This window comes from Sander vitreus, chromosome 8 (genome assembly GCF_031162955.1).
Source record: "Sander vitreus isolate 19-12246 chromosome 8, sanVit1, whole genome shotgun sequence".
NCBI lineage: Eukaryota > Metazoa > Chordata > Actinopteri > Perciformes > Percidae > Sander > Sander vitreus.
The window spans coordinates 10,612,914-10,637,121 of record NC_135862.1 but is presented as its reverse complement, the minus strand read 5'-3'; the positions used below and the strand labels follow the sequence as shown (position 1 = coordinate 10,637,121).

The 24,208-nt window shown below is 42.5% G+C and overlaps 1 protein-coding gene across 2 annotated transcripts; it reads left to right on the top strand.

The window, feature by feature from the left end:
• The first annotated feature begins 24 nt into the window (after window positions 1-24).
• On the top strand, window positions 25-22,190 carry eea1 (early endosome antigen 1). 2 transcript variants are annotated; one of them, XM_078256716.1, is made up of 30 exons: window positions 25-833; window positions 5,445-5,522; window positions 5,663-5,775; window positions 5,893-5,947; window positions 6,042-6,107; window positions 6,236-6,266; window positions 6,358-6,462; window positions 6,654-6,775; window positions 7,786-7,941; window positions 8,306-8,320; window positions 8,604-8,720; window positions 9,824-10,162; window positions 11,022-11,171; window positions 11,435-11,554; window positions 13,049-13,252; window positions 13,515-13,715; window positions 13,891-14,004; window positions 14,174-14,329; window positions 14,464-14,603; window positions 14,817-15,147; window positions 15,250-15,351; window positions 15,442-15,636; window positions 15,844-16,026; window positions 17,280-17,465; window positions 17,570-17,701; window positions 18,176-18,361; window positions 18,469-18,707; window positions 21,153-21,273; window positions 21,394-21,492; window positions 21,595-22,190. In XM_078256716.1, exons 1-30 carry the CDS (start codon window positions 810-812, stop codon window positions 21,715-21,717), a joined length of 4,203 nt encoding a protein of 1,400 aa, XP_078112842.1. In that variant the 5' UTR covers window positions 25-809; the 3' UTR covers window positions 21,718-22,190. The 2 variants fall into 2 exon arrangements, with proteins under 2 accessions (XP_078112842.1, XP_078112843.1); XM_078256717.1 differs by lacking the exon at window positions 8,306-8,320.
• Window positions 22,191-24,208: the final 2,018 nt, after the last annotated feature.

The window sequence follows — 24,208 nt, the reverse complement described above, 5'->3', positions numbered from 1 at the left end:
TATTATAAGTGCATTTGACAAATGTGAAGTCCTGTTAATGTCTTGGTTTTAGAGGAGAATCACAATGTGCTTTAGTCTGATTCTTCTAAGTGCCTTCACCAACACAATAGTAAATTGGGTTTAGTTTCTAGACACTTTAAACCCAACAGCGCTGACTGGAGGCAGTACAACACAGTTGAAACCATACCCTTATATTTCTCAGCTGTTGTTAGATTTAAACACAAGGATGTTGAGGAAGGAAACTTGCAATTGTTACAATTGAATGTACAATACTTAGTATGCATTGATTGAATTTATTTATTTAGGTTTCATAGGGAAATACTCCCTCCATGAACAGGAAACTATGACAGGAAGTCATGGTCAGTGTGCCAGACTTTTTTTGTCGACAATACAACAGAAAGGGATCGCAAATTATGTGATAAATTCCATTTATTGACTATTGGCTCTTTCACTTCGCAGCATATGGGGATGATGATTGATAAACCCTTTTTTTTTTCTATTTGTGTATGTGTGACAAAACTATTCTGCGGTGTACCATGATGTTGTACATAAAACCTTTAAATAAAAAAATGTTTATTGATCATCCCCATTGCCACATTGTTTTAATCAGTGCACTAGAATATGACAGCACGTTTTATAATCTTGAATATAGCCAGGCTGTGTCCTGTTGAACTATCCTCTCCCGGCTCCGTGACCCGCCCATTCGCCGCTGCTGCCTGATCTCAGTCAGGTGTTAGTTGTACAGCGACGTAAACTTTGCAGTAGGAAAACTGGTTGGATTTTGAGTCGGGACAAACAAAGTCGAGGCCATGTTCAGACGGATACTTCAAATGGTAAGCTTCTGGTTCAACAAAGTCAACCCTATCGCTTTTGTTGGGTTAAATTGAGTCGTTTTCCTTAAGAGACACAGGCCTATCCTTGTCTGTTTTCATGGTGGGTACGCGCGTTTTAATACACAGTGTGTAATGGGTGGGCGGGGGTTTTAGTTTTAGCCAACGGGAGTTCCTCGATTGGAAAAAAACACCGCTCCACCGTCAGATCGGAGTAACTATATCAAGCGCTACTTGTGTAGGATTGACACAGCTAACCATCAAATGCTACTTGGTTCGATTGGTTGATGCTACTCCTGACAGGGATGTAGCAAGTGTCCAACTTGCCAGGGCTAGTCGACTTAGAAATAACATAGCTAGCTAACGTGCTTGGTCACTGAATCATTTTATTTTCATGATTTCGGTTAGCTAGCTATATTAGCTATATCAGTTGGTTAATTCATCACATGCTAACGCTGACGTTAGCCACAGATTGACAGTGGAAGTTCTGTGTCAGCTTCCTGACCGCAACATGAAAAAGAAACATGCGTTTTAATTAATTAAGTTTATAACGTAAACGTTATTTGTGTAAATGGTGACATGGTTGTTTGGACAGACTACTAGCTTGTCACTACAGTTACATGTGGGAGTAACAAGAGGTTAGCTAGCTACTTGGCTAGCTTATATTTAGGACTACATTTACCACAGGGCATTGGTGTGTACATATTGAAAACCCGGCCTGCTTGTAACCCGTTGTAACCAGGAAAGTATAAAGAATAGGAAACATGGACAAAGCTGGGTAACGTTAGCCCTCCTGAATATTTTTAAATATCATTAACAGTTTGATGGTTGGTTAGTTATTGACAACAAAGATGCTCTATTCCAATCGAATTCATGTAGAATTCTACAGGCTTGGCACCAATGACGTATGTGATGAGTAATGACTGTTCCTGTTCTATTTTCCTTGCTTATAGCTTCTAAACCGTCTCTGAAACGCATACATCCATCTTAAAACATTTTATTTTTATTTATTTTTTATACAGGAAGAGTCTGCTCTTTATTTAACCGATGTATGCACAGACTCCATGCAAGATGTCAATTATCCAATGAGAATTGGACACATGTATGGCCAGTGTCTGAGGAATGCTGGACCTCCAACACAGAAACTTCAAAATAAAAGTATACAAACTATTTCATAAACAAAAAGTTACTACACAATCAACAACATTATGAATATTAATCATTGAATAATAAATGTGTACACCACAGGGGAGAAACTCCAAAACTCTTTAATTGAATAACTATTAAAATAACACAAAACTAGCTAATGCTAAACATATTTATTCATTCCCATCAGATGTAACCTTCTGAGATTAATCCAATACACCTGTCCCAGATTGTCTTTATCGATACTAATAATAGAGAAATCCATCATTGAATGTTTGGCCTCCAAAAAAAACCATGTTCTATGATGTTCTCATTGAAACTCTTTTCAGTTGTCCTTTTCTTTGCATGTACAGCTAGTGTGATCACAGCTAGTGTTATAGATCACATTTTCTGTTCCAAAGATGATTGGGGTGTTTATATTTATAATTTCCCCTGTGACTGGATGGGTAAAACTTGCTGTTGACACAATTTCTACACTAGGTGTGATGATGAACCCTTTAAATTTAGGCTTAGGCCTACCTCTATACATGTTTTGGTCTTCTTGAGTCACATGTTCAATTTCAGTATCAGAAACCCCGTTCAAAAAATGTTCCCAACATCCTCAATTTGTTATCATTTTTGTCACAGATCATCTTCAGTCTTGCTAATTGACTAGGAGGCTTTTTTTCCCCAAAGAGGGTGAATGCAAACTGTTTTCATGTTTATAGTGTATTTGGATATGCAGGTTTTGTGTACAGATCAAAAATGAAATTGCTACCATTTCTGACCACTTTGATATCCAGGTAATACCCTGTGTCCATGCTATAGGTAACTGTAAATGTGGGGCTTGCAAAGTAGTCATTGAGATACTGAATCTTAAAACCTACAGTCTATGCTTAAAACATTATGCATTTAGGTCAAGGATTGTCAGGACCTGTAACCTCAAAGGGATTACTGTTAGGAAGAAAAACAAAAAATATTTTATATTAATTTATATAATTTTTTAATTACTGTTGTGTTTCGTTACCTCTTCACATAAATCTACAGCGGACCCGTGAAGTAGCTTGTTATTTATTCAAACCGTGTAGCCAACAACACAGACTTTTTCCTGGGTTTAGGGCTTATGTTATAGGAAACAATCTAATTATGATTTTTCTAGTACATATCTGTCCTCCATATGAAAATGTTTGTGAACCACTGACTTGTTTTTTATAACATGTCAGTTCATGGCCACTTTGCTAATAAAGATTACAATGCATTTTGTAACTGTATCATGGCAGGACTACTCTATCACCTTTGATCAGAATTTGCTTATATTTGCAGCACTTATGATGCAAATTTCAACATGTTTTAAACTGTGCTTAATGGTGTATTAGGTAGACAAAAATCATGTTGTCAGTCTATTTCAAGACCGTATAGGCTAATAAATCAGTAAAAAAGTAAGGTTCCCATTTATGCACACAGGGCCTGTGAATTGATTGATTGATTATTATTTTTATTTAGGTAAAGCCAGTGTAGTGCTGTTTCATGCATGTAGTTTATGTGAGTTGGGTCAAGGGTTGTTCCATCATGCAAATGCTTAGCCGGCCTTCAAATGGGTGTTTGTCTACCATCCAATAGGCTCTGAGATAACTCTGTTCAGAGTGCTCAAAGTCCCCCTCCCAGCTCACAAACCCAAATGTTAAACCTATTTCATTCACGTAGGCTGTCACCAACCCAGGCAAACCCCTTTTGTGAATGGACCACCAGTGGCACTTCCACTACATACTGTACCGTTATGTTTGTGCTTCAGGCAAGTAGACTTAGCTGATTTGAAGTGACCCTATTCCAGTCTACTTCCGAGCTGTGTAGAGAGCAGAGTAGACCACATAGTTGCAGTAATGCATGTATAAACACTCAGCGTAAAGTCACATAATAGTTAACAATCACAAAGTTGAACTGGACAAGAGAATGCCTGCGGTCAGTTATCTGGAAGGTCCAATTGCTGGCTAGTCAGTTTCCTTGCAAAAGCTATGGTGAAAACATCTGCAACAAGGTTATTGTATGTAACGGGAAGTCAGGTCACGGTCAAGGATACAAGAACATTAGCGCGGCGGTGACTATCCTTATCATAAGGTCAGTCGTAGAAAATAGATATGGCACAGCCATAAATTTGTGAGAAGAACAATAGAGAGAGACCAGAGGCCTGTGGACACACAGATAAGAGACGCTGTGCTTGCTTACTTTTGCCAGGGAGCTTCACCAGTTGGAGCTTTTTGACTGTTGGGGAAACAAAAAAAAACTCACTTGACATGTGGGCTATTGTTTGCCAAAAGTTGTTGTAGACTCTGAAATGGAGATTGTTAAGATTAATCGGTTAGTTGTCAACTCTTAAATTAATCGCCAACTATTTTGATAATCGATTAGTCGGTTTGAGTTATTTTTTAAGACAAAAGTCAACATTCTCTGATCCCAGCCTCTTAAATGTGAATATTGTCTAATTTCTTCTCTCCTCTGTGACAGTAAACTGAATATCTTTGAGTTGTGGACAAAACAAGACATTTGAGGACGTCATCTTGGGCTTTTGGGAAACACTGTTCCACATTTTTCACAATTTTCTGACATTTTATAGACCAAACAACTAATCGATTAATCAAGAAAAAAAATCAACAAATTAATCGACTATGAAAATAATCGTTAGTTGCAGCTCTACAACAAAGTGAAAGAAGGTCATATGCTCTGATAAGATCTTAGTGGAGCACTTGGTAGTCCTACTAAATGTTTGGTGCAAGATATGGCACATCAGCAGACACGCACCATCCCTACCATATAGCATGGCGGTGGCAGCATCATGCTGTCAGAATGCCACTCTGCTGGAGGCAGGGTTTTGATGGTACAGGCAACAAATCAACACAGCAAATCACAGAGAATTCTAGCAGTTGCAAAACAATATTGTTAGTGCTGTGGAGTGGCCAAATCAGAGTCCAGACCTCAATCCAATAGGGATTTTGTGGCTGGACTCAAAAACTGCAAAGCTTTAGAGGTTTTGCAAAAAAGAAGTGGGGAAAAGTTGACCCGTATCATGCTTCCAATACAACAACATTCCGGCGTTGAGTTAATCGTTTACACAACATTCGTTTAAGGCTTATTAGTCACACCCAGCATTGATGTTTTTGAGACATGTGAGCCATGACTGTCAAAAGCCCTCGGCCTCTTTTCTGGGAAGCCTTGCTGTTCTATTCTGAACTGAATTATTGTTCACTTGATCCAGCATTTACCAAGATGCAGCAAACAAAGCAAGTAAAGAGCACACATCGAAGTCAGAGGTGTATATGAAGTTCAAATGTCTCTGGAAAATACTAGTGCATTCATTTATTATAAGTTCAGTATATTCAAATCATCTCCCTACCATTGCTTAACTGCTTCTCTCAGGCGGTGAAGTCATTTAACAAAGGTGTACATAGTGCTTTTATACATTCAGACTCATATGGTCAATTTTCCCCTCTTCAGACTCCTGGGAAGGGAGGGTCCCAGAACGCAGAGCCGGAGCAGCCCAGCACAGACCTTAACCACGATCAGACGTCTGAGGTAACACGGACACGGCATGGGTTTTTCTTAATCGATAACTTTTTCTCGCTTTTTTTTTTTTTTTTTTTTCTAACCTGGAAGCAGAGCTGCAGAGTTCTTATCACATGGTTTTGATTCCTACGGTGTGTTTCTGTGTTCAGGGCTTCATCTGTCCTCAGTGCATGAAGTCACACAATTCTGCAGAGGAGCTGTTCAAGCACTATCAGCTGTTCCATGACACCGGAGACCTGCCCACTCATATGGCACCCACTCGGTGAGATATAGAGATATTGGTGTTGAAATAATTAGGACAATGAGTCTGACCTCATGGCGACAGAACTTTTGTGTCACGTTTGTGTCGTTTTGTGAACACGCTCTTTCCTCCTTTTAGGGAAGACCTTACAATGCTGCGGCAAGAGGTTCAGGACCTGCATACTTCCCTCAAGGTATAGTGGAGTTTCTGAACCCAACAGAGGTGTGTCAATAGTCGGCCCAATAAATACTTTATATGTGTCTGTGCGTGTGTTTTCACCTGATTAGGAGGAAAAGTGGTTCTCTGAAGAGCTCAAGAAGGAGTTAGACAAAGTCCAAGGACAACTGAAGCAAGTAATTCCTTCAAGATATTTAATATATATATATTATGATGGCTTTCTGAATATAAAACTGCTTGATAAAACATGATTGCAATGCTTACTCTTACTGTACATGTTTCTCTCTTTCCCTCCATTCCACAGAATGATGGACAGACGGGCTCAGAGGATGCAGGTAAGTGACATTATATTTAAGATAACTGTGGGAAAAGCTCTCATCATGACCATTCATCACTAATATGTGGCGCTTTTTTTCTCTCCCTCAGCCCTTGAAAGGAAGTTGAATGAAGCGGAGACCGAAAAGTTCAACATCAAGCAGATGAAAGACCTGTTTGAGCAGAAGGCGGCCCAGCTGGCCACAGAGATAGTAGGTTAGTGTGGCGCCAGAAAACTGGGAGGCCTGTGTCTGCATCATTTACCAACACTCCTTTACTAGACCACTGTTGAACTCAATCCATCCATTGTGTGTTTACACTGATTTCCTTAAATCACTCGGATGATGTGAACAAGTGCGATATTTGTGTTGTTTTGATTTGGATATTAAATATGTTGAATCTGACAGACTTAAAGTCCCGCTATGATGAGGAGAAGAGCCTAAGGGAGGCTGCTGACCAGAGGCTGGGCAAACTGACCGAACAGCTACAGAAAGAGAAGCAGGAGAACGAGAGACTCCAAACAGAACTGGTACAGCGCACACTAAGTTTCCATTTGGTATTCATCCTCTTCTAACTAGGCTTGTGACAGACTTTGTGTAGACCTTTCATGAATGTTGTTTTTTAGAGTTTGAAAGAATAACGTTGAATCGACACGATGACATCCGTTTTGCTCTGAGCTGTGTGGTGGAAGAATCAAAGCAGATCAGTTCACCGTTGTTATAGAAACGTGAAACAGAACTCCATCTGTTCTATTAAAGTGCTCATATTATGCTCATTTTCAGCTTCATTATTGTATTTAGAGGTTATACCAGAATAGGTTTGCATGGTTTCATTTTCAAAAAACACCATATTTTTGTTGTACTGCACATTGCTGCAGCTCCTCTTTTCACCCTGTGTGCTGAGCTCTCTGTTTTAGATACAGAGTGAGACATCTCACTTCTGTTCCATCTTTGTTGGGAGTCGCACATGCTCAGTAGCTAGGTAAGGACTACTAGCCAGTCAGAAGCAGAGTATGAGGGCGTGCCACGCCAGCAGCTAGGTGAGCATTATAACGTGTATTACAAAGTACGTTTGTCACGGAAGTAAAGGCTGGACTACAATAGAGCAGTTTGTGAACAGTGTTTTCTGTTGGAGATGGTAAGTCCCTTTGGGTGGACTTTGGGCCTTTTCACTTTGTAAACATATAACATGCACAAAAAAAGATATATAACATAATAAAGGAAAGGGGAAAAGCCAAAAAGCATAATATGAGCACTTTAAGTAAAGTTGTGCGGTTCCACTTTTATGTTATGTCTGTTATTATATATATATATATATATATATATATATATATATATATTTTACTTATATGGAGTCAGAGGCTACATACAAACATATAGGTTTGGTTCTAGAGCTTCAAAGATCCATATTCACTTGAACATTTCAGCTATTACTAAGGATCTAGTTTGGATTGATCGTGATACCAAAAAGCCTGTTGTCCCCACTGTCTGCCACTCAACTCTCACTGCTTTAACACAGTGCCTCTGCTCTGCCCCCTAGCTGCAGCGACCGGGAGTGGAGGATGTGGAGGTACTGCAGAAGGAGCTGGTGCAGGTCCAGACACTGATGGACAGTCTGACCCGTGACAGGGAGGAAGAGTCTGAACGCCTCAAAACCCACTACGAGCAGCTGCAGGCTAACTACACTACCTCAGAGGTGAGGGGCCCAAAACACCTGAATGTCTTGTCTGATTCTCGCTTTACTCACTGTTCCATCCTAAAGTGTATTTGTTGCAGGCACATGAACACGCACACCGATTCCCTTAGTTTGCATAATCATCTACAAGACTGTAGCGTTGATGCGAAATATAGTTTAGTTGTTTTAATTCCGCCGTTCACGGTAAATTCGTGATACATTTGATTATTTATTCTCTCATCCAAGGGGCATCTCGCTTTGTGTTGCAGATTGGCTGTTTGCTGTTGTATCGTGACTTACCTTTGTCTGTGTCTCTTTTTCCCTCCCCTTCTTCTTCTGCTCCTCACTTACTGTATCCCTCCACAATACTCACTCTTTCTTCAAGATTCGTAAACTAGAGGTAAAACATGTTGTTTCAAGTTGGCCCCAAACTTGCTTTCATGTTTTTGAGTTTCTATAAGTTTAAAAAGTTTTTCAGAAAGTGATTTCTTTTTTTCTTTTTTTTAAACCATGCGTTACCTCTTCATGTTTTTTTTTTGTACGACCGAATCCTGGTTGTTACTAATCCATGTTGGGTTTGTTTTCTTCTTTTATGTCAGTTGTTTAGCGTGGTGCTTCAGTTCTTTGAATGTGCACTCAGTGGTTTACAAAAGAGTGTAACATGTGTGTCTATTGTATTGCAGATGACCATATACCAACTAAAAGCAGAGCTGGAGAAGGGTCCACAGGAAGCAGCTGTTTACACACAACAGATCCACCAGCTGCAGAGCAGTCTGAATAATTTGCAGCAGGAAAGCCAGGTACCACACACAACGGCAACTACAGTTGTGACAGTTTTGTCACTCTCAGCAGATTACTGCAGGCGCAAACATATCTGCTACGGCATCTGCCACAAATTATACAGCAATAGATTGTGTAGGATTTACTTCAGTAATAATCAGTTAATAAGCCTTGCCAGCTGCCCCTCAAGTACAAAGCACGCCATCTCAGTTTCTGTAAACCTTCCTCTGTTGCTCGGCATCAGGCCTCATCACAATGCCACGCTGTCACCAGCCCTCTGTGACAAAATCGCACGCAGCTCTATAATTAAACCAGCAGGGGGGGGTCTCTGCCATGGCAGCTTTGTCACTTGGGGTGAAATACAATCACAGGTAACTGCACCGGTGCAATGGCAACTGGGGAATGGAGGCACAGGGTTCCTGCCAGAGATTAAATCCTCCCACATCAGGCATGTCAATGCCCTCCCTGCCAAGTAGGTTTCCGGGTAAGAATGGGATAACACAACTGGATATCTAGTGTGTTGCCCCCTACCCCATGCTTCAGGGTTTGGCCTGCCAGCTGCTGTGGTGGCCTGTAGAGGTTTATTGAACGTCTGTAAAGTTCAGGTGCCCTGTCACACTCCCTAGTTAGCAGCACGTTCCACTGTCAACAACATTTTGTTCTTTATCACCGCGTTTCCAAGTTTACTGCCAGAGCTTACACCAGCGCAAGTGCTGTTCACATACCATGTTATTCAAAGACCTGTGTCGTAAACCTTCCCCTAGAAATGCCATACCTCACTTTACTTTTGACTCTTGACAGCCGACTGTTCTTTTCCATAGCTTATATCGCATGAGTTGTGGGTGTTGCCACTCCTATCACTTCAACTGTTTAAATTTAGAAAAGACAAATGGTTCATGTTACGGTGTGGCTCAGTTAATGACTAAAACAATTCCTGATTAACCTTGCAAACACTTTTCAAACATCTTTATCCTTTTCATGAGACCCTTCTCCCTCGAGAAAATTGTTATATTTTTTTCATTGCTCATTTTCACTTTCAATCCTACTCGGGGACAGCTTTCACTCCCATAGTTTCCAAACGTCTAGGCAATCTGCCTCATGTTGTCCTCTCCTGTTCTCACAGAGCCTGTCTGAGAAGCTTGCACGCAAGGAGAAAGAGTATCAGAAACTGGAGGAGTGTCTGGAAGCTGAGAAGGCTGCCAAGAAGGGAGTTCAAGGCAGCCTGAGAGAGAGGGAGCTGGAGGTTCAAGAGCTCCAGGCTCGGGCCACAGGGGCAGAAGCCTCCGTGCAGAAGGCCCAGACGGAGCTTGGAGAGAGGGCTGAGGAGGTGGCAAAGTTGAAGAGCGAGATCACGGAGCTGGAGGTGAAGCACGCCGAGCTGAAGGTTGAGAGGAAACAGTTGGAACAGCAAAGGGAAGAAAAAGACAGCCAAGGTGCTCAGCAGCAGACTGAGATCAGTCAGGTAAGTAGGGAGGAAAATGATCACACACAAGAGTACATGCAGGGTGACGTTGGAGGATGATGTTGATATACTGATGGGTGACAAAAGAAGAAATCGACATTAAATGTATTAGTAAGATATTTGGTCACCGTTAGCCTTTGGAACAGCTTCAGTGTGCCTTGTGATAGATTCTCCTGATCTCTATTGGAGGGATGAACACTATTCTACAAAAATATGTTTCCTCATTTAGTGTGTTGATGATGGGGATTATACTCTTGAACTCCCATAGTAACCCTGTTTATACTATTAGCTTGGAGGACGTGTTCCACACATGGGCAGCAGTTTGCTACGCTACGACATGTCCGGCAAGTCCACGCGGTCAAATCAAATTGGCTGTACACCGGCATCTGCACAGAGCCTACATGTAAACCCTCTGTTGACGGCATTTACGTCACGCGGACCCTTGAGCGCTCGCGGACACGGACAGTATAATTTCGGCTTAACACTTCACCCATAGATGTTTATTTGGGACTGTGAGGGTCATATATGATTTATGTCATTTACATACTCATCAAAGTATTTAGTGGCCCCTCCAGTCCCATGTTGTTCCCATCATGTCAACACACTGCAGTGTTGTAGCCTCTCCAGCAGCACTTACTGAGAACCAGGGAAGGGAAGGGAAGGGAACCGACAAAGAAAGAAATCACTAATAATTATATGGCATAGATGTCACGCAGTGATGTGTTAAAAACCAAAGTCAAAGAGGATTCCAGGCGTCAGGTTTCCTCATCCCAGCATCTGCTGTGTTTCTTGCTGTTAACATTGTCATCTTGTGTCTTCCATCTGAATCATCCCCCCTCTTTCTCTGTGCTCTTCTTAGCTGCACGCCAAACTGCTGGAGACGGAGAGGCAGCTGGGTGAGGTGCAGGGTCGTCTTAAAGAACAGAGGCAGCTGTCTGGGGAGAAACTAAAAGACCGCGAGCAGCAAGCAGCCGACCTGCAGCTCAAACTGTCCCGTGCAGAAGAACAGGTAGGCATCAGATGAAACCCTAAGGATCGCTACAGGGAAACTCTACTTAAATGTGTCTGATGTTAAAGTGTGCATTGTAAGATCTAATGTATGCTGTGAGATATGCCAGTGTCTTTAGGTTAGGTTTATGTAACCGTTGACTGATAATACGGAAACCGTAAGGTGCACATAATGAAATTAGCAGTGCATTTAGGTTTACGGTAATAAAACAAAACAAATGTAGGAAAATGAAATAAAAGTGATTTTGTGTGCCACTTGTGTAGTTGAAGGAGAGTGCCAGTAAGAATACAGACCTGCAGCACCAGCTGGAGAAAGCCAAGCAGCAGCACCAGGAGCTGCAGGCGCTGCAGCAAAACACTAACGGCAAACTCCGCGAGGCACAGGTACTGTTCACAAGAAAACCCCTCTGATTACAATATTGGAGAGCGTAAAGCCAAGAGAGGCTGCGCTGTACAGTGAGTTTCAAAATCACCAAGAGTTTCTACTTAGAATAATGTGTGACGTAGTTGCAATAAGAAGAGGTGATAATACTGTGATGATAGTTTCATTGTTTGATATTTAACTTGAGTTTGCTCACTCATGAAGCTGTTCTCCATCATTAAGTAGTTGAAAATGTAGTAAATTACATGATGCAAAGGTTTTGATCCATAATGGTGCAGACCAGAATGCGGATTTAGAACGTTGCAACATTGAACTCTTAAAGGGATATTTTGCTGATCGTCCTTCCCTCCGTGTCGCTGCGTCGTTTCGTGTCAGCCGGTGGATCTCAGCAGACACCCCCCCCGCTCCGCTCTGCGGAGACCAGCACCACACCATGGAGGGATCTGCACACACTGCCCACAACAAGATGACACAGAGTTGGTTTAAAGGTCCTATGATATGCTGCTTTTTGGATGCTTTTATACAGGCCTTAGTGGTCCCCTAATACTGTATCTGAAGTCTCTTTTATATAGGCCTTAGTGGTCCCCTAATACTGTATCTGAAGTCTCTTTTATATAGGCCTTAGTGGTCCCCTAATACTGTATCTGAAGTCTCTTTTATACAGGCCTTAGTGGTCCCCTAATACTGTATCTGAAGTCTCTTTCCCAAAATTCAACCTTGGTGCAGAATTAAAGCCACTAGAGCCAGTCCCACAATGACCTTTCCTTAGTATGTGCCATTTCTGTGTCTGTAGCTTTAAATGCTATTAAGGAGGAGAGAGGGGGGGGCAAGGTGGAGGGGGGGGGGGGGTTTGGCCTTGACTAACTGCCATGCTTTGCTTGTTTGCAAGCCATGATGTCTCTCTCTTTCTCATGGGCGGGCCAAATTCTCTGGGTGGGCAAAGCAGAGAAAGGGGAGGTAACCTTTACCCTTATGATGACATATAGGGAAGATTCCAGATCGGCCCATCTGAGCTTTCATTTTCTCAAAGGCAGAGCAGGATACCCAGGGCTCGGTTTACACCCATCGCCATTTCTAGCCACTGGGGGACCATAGGCAGGCTGGGGGAACTCATATTAATGTTAAAAAACCTAATAAAGTGAAATTTTCATGCCATGGGACCTTTTAAAATCGGCAAAGTATCCCTTTAAATGTTATTTTACTGTAACTAAACAAAAGTAGGTGCCACATGACAATGTTGCCTTATATATTGGTACAATACAAATGTATACAGTAATTGGAATATTATTTACAGCTTGTGTGTAGAAGCTTGATTAGATTATAGTGTACTTCTTTATTATTATAGCATTACATTTTTTCCGTTCAAAAACAAACGGGTATATTATGCCTTGGTGTGGTCTAAGGTACATCTTAATATATATTTCGCACACAACATAAAATAAATATTTCTGCCAAAATACCTGTCATCTTTCTGCTACGCTGCCTTCATGCTGCAGAATGACCTGGAGCAGGTGCTGCGTCAGATCGGAGATAAGGACCAAAAGATCCAGAATCTGGAGGCTCTGCTGCAGAAGAGTAAGGACATTGTGAGCCAGCTGGAAGCCGAGAGAGATGACCTGTGTGCCAAGATCCAGGCCGGTGAGGGAGAGACGGCTGTCCTCAACCAGCTAAAAGAGAAAAACCTTGCACTACAGGAACAGGTGGGTGCCCCACACACACGCTTTCTTTGAAAGGTCCACGTTCATGTCACTTCTCTGTAGTACAAAAGTAATATGCCATAAGACACATGCCACCCCTCACACAACTAATACGTGTATTGTCACAACTAAAACCTGCAGTGTAGATTAAAACATATAGAAATCATATAAAAAAAGGCCAGTTTTATTTACCATTAACAATAACGACAGGGAACTATTTGTCATTTTTGAGCTTTGAGCGTTTTTGTAAATGTGGGTCTTAAAGGTCACACAGTTGACAGACAAGCTGAAGAACCAGTCAGAGAGCAACAAGCAAGCCCAGGATAACCTACATGAGCAGGTCCAGGAGCAGAAGACCCTGCTGCGTTCAGCCCAGGACCGAGCCCACACCTTGGAGACCTCCGTCACTGAACTCACCGCCCAGCTCGCAGACAGCAAGGAGAAAGTAGCCCAGCTGGATGCTCAGGTACACCCCTTGACAAACATATCTGTGTAATTACGTATTTAATAACCTAAGGTGTGGTCATTGATATTGTTGTCCAGTTTGTATTCATAGACAGATTGAGCCTAAAACAGTATGTTGTCCTACAGATTCTTTTTATAAAAAGAGAATAAGTTTTTGCGGCTCATGTTTTCTTCAGCTGAAGGCAAAGACAGAGATGCTGCTATCTGCAGAGGCAGCCAAGGCTGCGCAGAAGGCAAACCTGGAAAACAACCTGGAGACTGCTCAACATGCACTGCAGGACAAGCAGCAGGTTAGCGTCTTCTTTGTGCCACTGATGTTGTGCCACCTTATGTCTTGTACCGTGCTTTGAAAATATTTGTCACTCCCTGACTTATATGTGTTGTTTTCTTCCTTCTCCCACTTCACTATACTCACTTTTCCCTCTCGTATCCTGCACCCTCTCCCACCCTCTTGTAAAGGAGCTGAATAAAGTTCAGAAGAAGGTGGAGGAACAGGCCCAGAGGCTCAAGGAGAGACAGGAGCAGTGCACACAGATGGACACCAGTCTGAAGGAATGCAAAGACAAACTATTGGCCTCAGAACAGCGTATAGAGAAGCTGGAGGGGATCAATAAGGTTTGTGATTGCGAGTACCTGATGCTGGACTATAAGAGGGGATGATGTTAGGTCTAAAACATTCCTGTCTCTTGTGCCCTCAGTAAACATAGATATTGCTTGTTCTAAATGAATCTTGTGTTTTAATCTGACAGAAATTGGAGTCAAAGGTTGGGGAGTTGCAGGCCACACGGGACCAAGTGCAGCAAGAAATGCAGAAGCTGCAAAAGGAGGGGTCAGAGGTCAAGCGGAAAGCCAAGGAGCTACAGCGCTCGCTGGAAACTGAGAAAGCAGGGTGAGATAAACTGTACTGGTGCATTACTTTCAATTAAACCTGATTTTAAGATTTGCAAGCGAGTAATACATGCATGTAGACACACCTGTAACTAACCCTCTGTCACAGCATTTTAGTGATAGTACAACCATATGCTATTCTGGTTTTTGGTTTCTTTCACTGTATTTTTATTAGTTCTCTATAATACAACATATATGGTTTTCCACTGTTAAGGGCCACAACACTACAAGAGGAATTGAAGAAAAAAGCGGCTGCTTTGAGTGACGTTCAGCAGCAGCTGGAGCGCAGTGAGGAGGACAAAGCTGCTCTGAAGTTGGATCTGGACAAGGTGAGCCAGGAGGGAAAGACGAAACATGCAGAGCTGGACAGGAAAGCTCAGAGCCTGACAGTAGACTTACAAAAGGCCCAACAAGAGAAAGAGGCTCAAAGGAAGGAGCTTGCCTCTACGCAGGAGAGTCTAGGAAAGGCTAATAAGGCACTAAAAGAGAGTCAGAGTCAACTGGACACAGAGAGGAAGAACCATAAGTCAGCAATGGAGGAGAAGGTAGGTTCATTAAGTTGCTGTTTTCCATTTTTCAACGTAGGGAGCCACCTCATTACATCACCAGGACATTCACAACATTAATTAATCTGTCCTAATCCTCAGGAAAACTCCAATGAGAAGGCCAGACAGGAGCTTCTTAAGAATAACGAGGCCATCACCAAGGCAATGAAAGAATCTAAAGATCAGTTGGAGCAGATGGGAGAGGTAAGCCTCTGATAAAATGGAAAATCGAGCATTGTTGTTTTGAATGTTTGTTTGAACCTACGGACCCTGCTGTGTGTTTACAAATTTCAGGCAGAGAAAAAGTTGAAGGTGCAGCTGACCACGTTGGAGCAGCAGCACTTAAAGGCTCAGGGGGCGCTGAAGGAAAAAGAGAAAGAGTTGGAGAAGTTGCAGGCACAACTTAAGATGTCCCAGGGGTCCTTTGAGGAGGAAATGAAGAAACTGGAGGGCCAAGTGGCAAAGTTACAAGAAGTTAATGTCAAGAAGGCAAGTAACATTTTTAAATACACATACAGACACGCATACTGCTGACAACTGTCATCGTACTTCACCACATAGCTACACTTCCTATAATTTGAGTGGATTGTTATTGCTATATTTACTGTATTTTCCCACACGGTTGTGTGGAAGTAATTTGTGCGCTGCCAATAGGGATTATGTTTATGAATGTGTGCATTTGACTCTTACCTCCAGACGGAAGAGGAGCATAAGCTGAGGGCTCAGGTGTCAGATCTCGGCAAGGAGCTGGCCTCTGAGAACAGTCGGACGACAGAGCTGCAGAAGGCCTTGGCGCAAAGGCAGGAAAGCCTCACTAAGCTTCAGTCTGACTTGTACGGCAAGGAGTCTGAGGTCTCTGCCATGCGACAAGATCTGAAGGTAGGTTTATGCAGGAAGGGCTGGAGGAGTAGAGACTGATAATGGCTTAATGTACTTTACTAACTTATTGAATTGCTACAATGAGTTTTTAACTGGCTATCAAACTGTCTCAATGTAATACTGATGCCTATGTATGACCTACATAGGCAAACAAGACTATCAGCGAGCTATTGGCTATTTCTATATAGTTATTCTTAATGCCTGCTACCGGGTCTGGTGCCTCGCTGCTCCCCCGGTACCCACCAATCTTGATTGTTCCGGCAAAAGACAAGGTGGTGGTCGGGAGGATCTTCCACGTGGTCCAGGAAGAACTTCACCTCGACTTGCCACTGCGTGCATCCCTTTCTTCCTAGCAATATGGCCTGTTGGCTCCCATGAAAGCGGGCAGCGAGCTTCAGCTACTGCAGCTGCAGGTAGAGATGTTCCGATACCGATACGATACCGGTACTGGTATCGGTATCGGCTCCGATACTGCCTAAAACGCTGGTATCGGTATCGGGAAGTACTGGAGTTTATGCACCGATCCGATACCACGTAATAAAGCCCTAAAGAAAACCTACGTTAAAGTAGTTTATTTATGTTATAAGTGACTGTCAAACTGGATAATAAAAGAACGTTCTGTGGCGTTCATTGTTTGCGTTTGTTCATGTTTCACAAAGAGTTTAACCTGAGCCAGACTGACAACAAAGATAGAAATAATATCACATCCATACAGGGATAGTAGTATACACTTGTTAAAACATAATAAAATATATGACACGCTGGTATCGGATCGGTACTCGGTATCGGCTGATACGCAAGTTCAGGTATCACAATCGGTATCGGGAAGCAAAAAATGGTATCGGGCCATCTCTAGCTGCAGGCGGACCCTGCTGCCCCGCAGCAGCTTCTCTCCATCTGCCTGCAGCTGCAGGGGCTGCGCGGGGCAGACTACCAGACCCTGCTGCAGGAAAATGAGAGCTTTTCTTAACGCTTTTGTCCACAGGGGCTGCCAAAATCACCACAAAAGGTTTCTTGTAGTAACTTCAAGGAGGTTAAATGTTGAATCCAGAAGCTGTGATGCTACACTTTTATTCTCAGTGATGGATTAAGGATAGGGAGGGCTGTTGATGATTTTGGACTTGTAGACTGATGAATAAAAAACCAAAATCAACACACACTCCTCCTAAGCAGTTCCCATAGACCCTGCTGCTTTTGTCGATTTCTCTGTTGGCCTTCCTCAGTGAGTGCATTTGACCTATCTCTGACTGTAGGCGTCAGAGGAGAAGCTGAACTTGGCTCAGGAAGAGCTGGCCGCTAACCGCAACCATCAGACAGGTTTAGAGGCTCAGATCCAAGAGCTGCAGACGGGCCAGGGCTCGTTGGAGCAGGAGCTGGCAAAACGGGACCAGAAGCTCCAACAGCAAGAACAAACCCTGAGGGAACTACAGAAGCAACAGGTCAGACAAACAGATTAACCCACATAGACACAAACACTTAATATGACTTGATGTGATTAAGTTCATATTATTACAGTATATTCTAACTGTGCTTGCTCACCCAGGGTCAAGTAAAGGAAGAACTGGAGAAGGAGAGGAGTAAAGTGGAGGAGCTGAACAAAGCCAAGAGTGTCCTGGAAAAGAATAACACCAGACTGACTTCTGAATTAAAAGCAGTAACGGAGAAGAGTGAGAAGGTCAGTCACTTTTCATAAAACTAAATAACTAACTAACAATGTCTTTCTTTGGATTTAAAGGGGAACAGAGAGGCTGGAATATTCCTCAGAAAAATAGTTAATAGTAAAATGTATGTCCCAGACTGGCTGACATGACCGGCTTCCCATGCTTGTGTCTTATGTAAACAGCTTAACTCATGAATACTGCAGGTCATTAGGGCCACATTCTTCAAAGTTGTAACTGTGCGTGCTTGAGTTGACAATTTGACGTGAGCATTGGCTTTCTCAGTTCTTCAAAGCTGTCCTAAGATCGGTCCGAAGCTGTTGTCAGAGCAATAATTTCCTAAGCTCAAACCTGCTCAAGCCTTTTAAAGTTTAACCCCATGGGTGAAACGAGTTTTTGAGACACAACAGGTGCCTTTTTTTTTTTTTTTTTTTTTTTTTTTTTTTACAACCAAATATTGTGCATTGAGCTACAGATTTGTTGCTTTTCAGGAGCTGGGTGAGTTGCTGGAAGCCAAGCAGCTGTTGATCCAGCAGAAAGTGGAGTTGCAGGGTCAGGTGGAGGCAGCACAGAAGAGCCTGGAGCAGGAGCAGAAAGAGCACCAGGCCACCAGGGACAGCAGGAGCCAGCGAGAGGAGCAGCTCCGCGCACAAACCAAGATTGTCGAGGATCAGTTGGTATGCTCACTTGCCAAATTCCACCAAATGATTTTAAATCAGTGGATTAAATATCATTCACTCCTTCCGATCCCTTCTCACGACACGATCAATGCTTCTTTCCAAAGTCGGCCGAGAAGCGAGCGAGAGAAGAGCAGGTGAAGCATGGGGAGGAGACAGCAGCTAAGATGGGTGTGCAGGTGACGGCTCTGAACGAAAACGTGGCCACGCTGAAGAGGGAGTGGCAGGGCAGCCAACGGAGAGTAGGCGAACTGGAGAAGCAGATCGATGAGCTGAGAGGAGAGATTGCTGTGCTGGAGGCCACTGTCCAGAACAACCAGGACGAGAGACGGGCTCTTTTGGAGAGGCGAGTTGATATTGTTTCCCTTTTAACAACATGTCAGCCTGCAAGTAAGGACTCTTTGTTTTATACAAATATGTAAACGCTTTAAAAAGGTACTAGTACAATGCCCATTCAAAATGTGCCTGTTAGGAAAGGGCCGATTGCTTGGCCTGTGGTATTGCTGCTTGTAGCATTCTCCAGAACCATTGTACCCCAAAATGACTTACAGAAGGACCCCAAAGCACTTACTATGCAACCACCCTGTATAGCGGTCTACTACTGACTTACCTCTTTCAAGTGAACTAGAGTTCGGTTCACTTTAGGTGAGAACGCAATCCGACCCAAATACAGGAAGTGGACCAAAAACAATGCATTTACTAGCCCACAATTTCAACCTTGCACACAATTTACGGACTTCTATATGATTTAAAGGAACACGCTGACCTATTGGGACTTTAGCGTATTCACCGTATCCCCCAGAGTTAGATAGGTCCATACATACCCTTCTCATCTCCGTGCGTGTCGTAACTCTGTCTGACGCAGCCACCGCTAGCCTAGCTTAGCATAGATCCTGGAGGTAACCGGCTCCAACTAGCCTACTGCTCAACATTTTCCTTTTTACATATTGTGATTTGTATAGTCACAGCATGTACAAATAACAAGGTCACATGAGATACAGCCATCTTCTAACATTGTTCGCCGCCTTCTAAAATATTAGAAACACTAAAGCAGAACCAGGAAACCCAAGACGTTAATAATTTGGTGTTGCTCCATTATTTCTGAGACCAGAAGTGTCTCAGAGTTGCGGATATTCTGTCCAATAAACAGGCGACCGTTTCGATCGCGGGACATGTGTTTACAGCGTTTGGTGCGTTTGACAAAGTGCAGTGTGAAAGCAAACCGAACCAAATGAAAAATGCCACAATGTTGCAACTTCACCTCCGAATCGAGTCCACCAAACTATAGGTGTGAAAGCGCCCTAAAATCACTCAATTATGTCGAGTTAAAGTAGCAAGAGTGAGAAATGGCTTTAATCCCTCTTTCACAGCACTTGTGGCTGTATTCAGAGGTGGTGACTTGAGTCGGCTGCCTAAAGGTTAAGTGAAAAGATAAATTGGTAATCCATAGTCAGACCTTTGCTGCACGGATGCTTTTCATTCGGCACATTCAGATTATTGAAACCACTTGCATCCAGTGCCGGTTTCAGAAGTCACCAGGATTTTTATTGTGTTAAAGGTCCAGTGTGTAACGTGTTTAGTTGTTCATTATCAAAATCAGTGTTGCCCGTTCACAAACTTGTCCTTTTTCATGAATATTTACCACCACCATCAATTCCAAGTATTCCTTTTGGCTTGACATTTCACATTTGCATTCGCATGAACTGGGGTAGACGCATAGACAGTATATAAGAAGTAGTAGACGATCCATGTTCATGCGCCATCTTGAAATACGTTAGCCGGTAAGGGACATACAGGACATACTGCTCCGCCTTTCGTGTTTTCGCTGTCACATGATAAACTCACAGGTGCTGCTAATGGGTATCGTAGCTTCCCGGCCCCGGCAAGTTTGAAGAAGGAAACATGGAGGACCACACATATTCAAAATCCAAATTTCAGGAACAGGAGTCTTCTTCTTCACCCAGAAAAAGAAAAAGGATATTGAATAGAGCAAGAGACCGGCTTTTTGAAGCGTGAAGGCTACCGTAGCTGTAATACGTACTTTGAACTGCTTGGTGCGAGAGAGTTGATTGCGATATATGATCTCAACGCTAGATGGGAGAAATTCCTACACATTGGACCTTTAATAATAATTAATAAAAAAGAAGAGGTTTTCTAATGTATCTAACATTGATTAAATCTACTTCATTATAAAGATAAAGATATATATTATATTTTCTATATTATATTCTTGAATCATAACTTCTAATGACATTGCCTCTGGGAAGTTTTGCCCACAACTCTACGACTTTACATACACTCATTTACAGTTAAAATGTTTTAAAGAACTTCATCGTGCATAACAAATGATGAATACAATTCTTATGTGAAATTCATTATATATATATATATAAGGCCTATTATTAGCTAGGTATGTGCAAAGAAATACCAAGCAAGAAGGCATCGATTAGGACAAAGGTAGCAGAACATGGATGAACAGAGAGGTGATGTCAGCATACAATGCTTTACATGCAATATATTCAATACATGGGGTTGAATTTGTGAGTGTATAGTGCATAATTAAATAGGTGCAATGTGATACACCTGTTAACAATAGAGTGCCATGTTAGCACAGAGATGTGGTAAATGGGAATTTCCCAGAAGACAAATTGTAATTCCCCTAAACACTGTGCATTGAAAGTATTCATTAACAAGCCTATTATGCGGCCAGCTAAGTATTCTCCTGAGCCACTAATGAACACGTGCACACACACATCATCATCATCATCAGTGCTCTGTGGTTGCGTTTCAGGTGTGTGAAGGGTGAAGGCGAGATAGAGAAACTGCAGGCCAAGGTGGTGGAGCTGAGGAGGAAGCTGGACGACACGACGGCAGCCATGCAGGAGCTGGGCAGAGAGAACCAGTCGCTCCAGGTCGGGAATAAAACGCCGCACATCTTGTTTGAAGTGTACATTGAAGCAGAAAACGATTGTCAACATTTTTGCTGTTGTTAGATGCTCAGGTTTTAACTCCCGCTGTCCGTTCCTTTTTAGATCAAGCAGTGCCAGAGTCTGACCAGGAAGTGGGCCGAGGATCACGAGGTGCAGAACTGCATGGCCTGCGGGAAAGGCTTTAGTGTCACTGTCAGGAAGGTAAGAACGAAGTGACATTAGGGACACACATTTAACTGTCTAAATCGTAACGTAACTCTCTTTCTCTCTCTCTCTCTGTCCTTTTCCTCTGTGATTATCCAGCACCATTGCAGACATTGCGGCAACATTTTTTGTGCCGAGTGTTCATCGAGGAACGCCTTCACACCGTCCTCTAAAAAGCCAGTACGGGTCTGTGAGACGTGCTTTGAGGACCTCCAAGGCTGATTTCACTCCCATCCCTTCAACCCTCTCCTCCCCTTCCCCCCCTCCCCCTTCCCCCTCCACTTCCTACTTCAGCGGGCAGAAGAAGGCGTGTCTTTGTCATATTCAATGTGCACTATTAAGGACAAACCCAGTGCAAAGACTCCCTGCATGTGACTTCCGGCTCTCGTGTGGAGGGAAATAACTGAAGGGTTTTAATGAAGAGACACCAAAGCCACGTAACTGGGATTGGGGTTGGATTTGGTTTGGGATTGTCTGTATCTGTTTTTGTGCCTTTGCTAGTCCTGTTGACTGCCAGAGAGTGGAGGCAGCGAGAACTAAACACCATCCATCTCTTTAAGTTCCTATTCACCATCTCCATTGTTTTTTTTTGTTTTTTTTAGATTCATTAGTAAGTGCAAGGTGGTTGCTGTGTATGTTGTAAGACGTTTGGTGTCAGTTGTCAGGAGGTGTAAGGTCAGTGTGATGCTGCAAGAGGAAGTAAATATTGTCATGGGGATGTTGAAAATCACTGCTGCCCTACAAAAGTAAATGCAGGTAACTAGTTTGTCAAGAAAAGAAAAATCTGTAAATATCCAATGTGACGTATTTTCTTTGTATAACTACACCAATCGGATTAACAAGAAATTGAAATTCAGATTTTTATAGGAAGATACAGTGAATTAAAGTATCAGTAAGATCAGTAAGTACAAAAATATTTTTGGATATTTTTTTCAGTTTAACTGTATTTATGTGTGTAATGCAGATTTGACCTTCACAATACATATAGTAAGTGTGCTGAAATAGTTTTTTCTTTTTTTACTTTCAGGAAGTCATTATTTGTGCTTAAACATGATTAGAAAATATTAGGTAGAGTTTTTAAATTTAGGAGTATGCATTGTTTTGTAAATTCACATTAATAAAGATCACTAGATCCTTTTGTTAACATTGTGTTGCACAGTATAAAACAACAAAACCAAGCAAATTACAGCTTACATTTTTTTTTACAGTTTTTGGTATTATAAATGTTCAACTGTAAAAAGAAAAGCTGCCCTTTTAAAAAAAAAAACCCAATTCATCCGTCGATTAATGCACCAGCGATTTTCTGTACAGGTCTTGAGATTAACTGTGACGTCAAATCAGTTACTGCATGTTTCCTTTGTGCGGCAGCGTGTTTGTGTATTTGTTGAAATTGATGTAGTTAGGCTATCTCATGACCAAAGAATGTCTGCAGCAGGAATACAGCCGAGATGAAAACCCAGAGCTCGTTTCATATTTCAGTATTTTTCTAAATGTCTCTTTGGAAGATTTTGTGTTTTAAATCACAGGGTCCTACATTTTTATCTTGAACACAGCATGTATGACGATCCGAGAGGATTTTATGTACCATCAGTTGTTTTTGCTGTGCCACATTTCTCTCTGCGTGTTAATGTTTGCAATGTTAATGCCTGCATGTTTATTTTTTTCAATTTTATTTTCCTGCTGCTTGTCTCCACTCAGCAGCATTGAATACTGCTGGAGGTGTGTGTGTGTGTGTGTGTGTGTGTGTGTGTGTGTGTGTGTGTGTGTGTCCTTGAGCATAACTGGACGCTCCTCCTCTGAATCGAAGGGGACGTTGGTGCTCGTCACCCAGGTGTTGTTGCACAGGTGCCTATGTTTGACATAGGAGTTTCTGAGGAAGCATGGGACAAGTCATTTACAGTCACATGCATAATTGATTGTATGCTTACTGCCGTTGTTGAACTGAAAAGTATCCATCTTGGTCAGTCAGTTAGCTGCTGTGTGGGTGCGTGTGCACTCTGCTTTGAAGCAGTGGCTGTGTGTGATATTGCTGTAACAGAGTGTGTGCTTTAGTGTTAAGGCCTGCTGTGTGTCTGCCGAGATGCACCGTATGAACGTTGGCTGCTCAGAACCCCTCAGTATCTCTCTTTGGCGTGTTGTTTGGGGATGTCGGTGCTGCTTTCAGGTGGAGCGGTTGCTGTCGGTTCTCTGTCCAACCTGTGTGCAGCTGAGGACACTGTAAAAGTTCATTCCTGCTTTGTATAATTTATAAGTGTTGACCGATATTGGTTAGATCTTTTGTGCAATTGTCTCAAGACTGGAGGAGGCAAAAACACTGTAAGCCAGGCGACAATGCAGGCTGTTCTGGCATTTTGCAACAGACAGCTTGTTTCAGACTTTGGCTTACCAAATTAGCTCTTTATGCTTGCTGTATGCTCAAAAAACAATGTCCATCTCAGTTGCAAGCTCTCAAGAACACCTGTCTCGTTTAGTGTTGCATTGGTTTTGTTATGTCTACCTCAGATTGGCACAGGAAAAGCACTATTTCTAAACTCTGAGAGATCACAGATATTGTGTCATTGCCTGCATTTGATCAATGATTTGTGATTTATCTATCAAGCTGTACAGTCCCTTAAACCCTAGAGAGATGATTTGCACCTTATTGTATTCTGGGCTCGTTTGTATGAGAACCCAGCCACAAACGTATGACCACCGACTTTATACAGGCTTCAGC

Excerpts from the sequence above, each read along its gene's own strand:
- eea1 (XM_078256716.1), top strand. The coding sequence starts at position 810 with ATGTTCAGACGGATACTTCAAATG. Across the intron at positions 6,776-7,785 it reads AGAGACTCCAAACAGAACTG|CTGCAGCGACCGGGAGTGGA; the intron begins GTACAGCGCACA and ends TCTGCCCCCTAG. Across the intron at positions 13,716-13,890 it reads TAGCCCAGCTGGATGCTCAG|CTGAAGGCAAAGACAGAGAT; the intron begins GTACACCCCTTG and ends TGTTTTCTTCAG.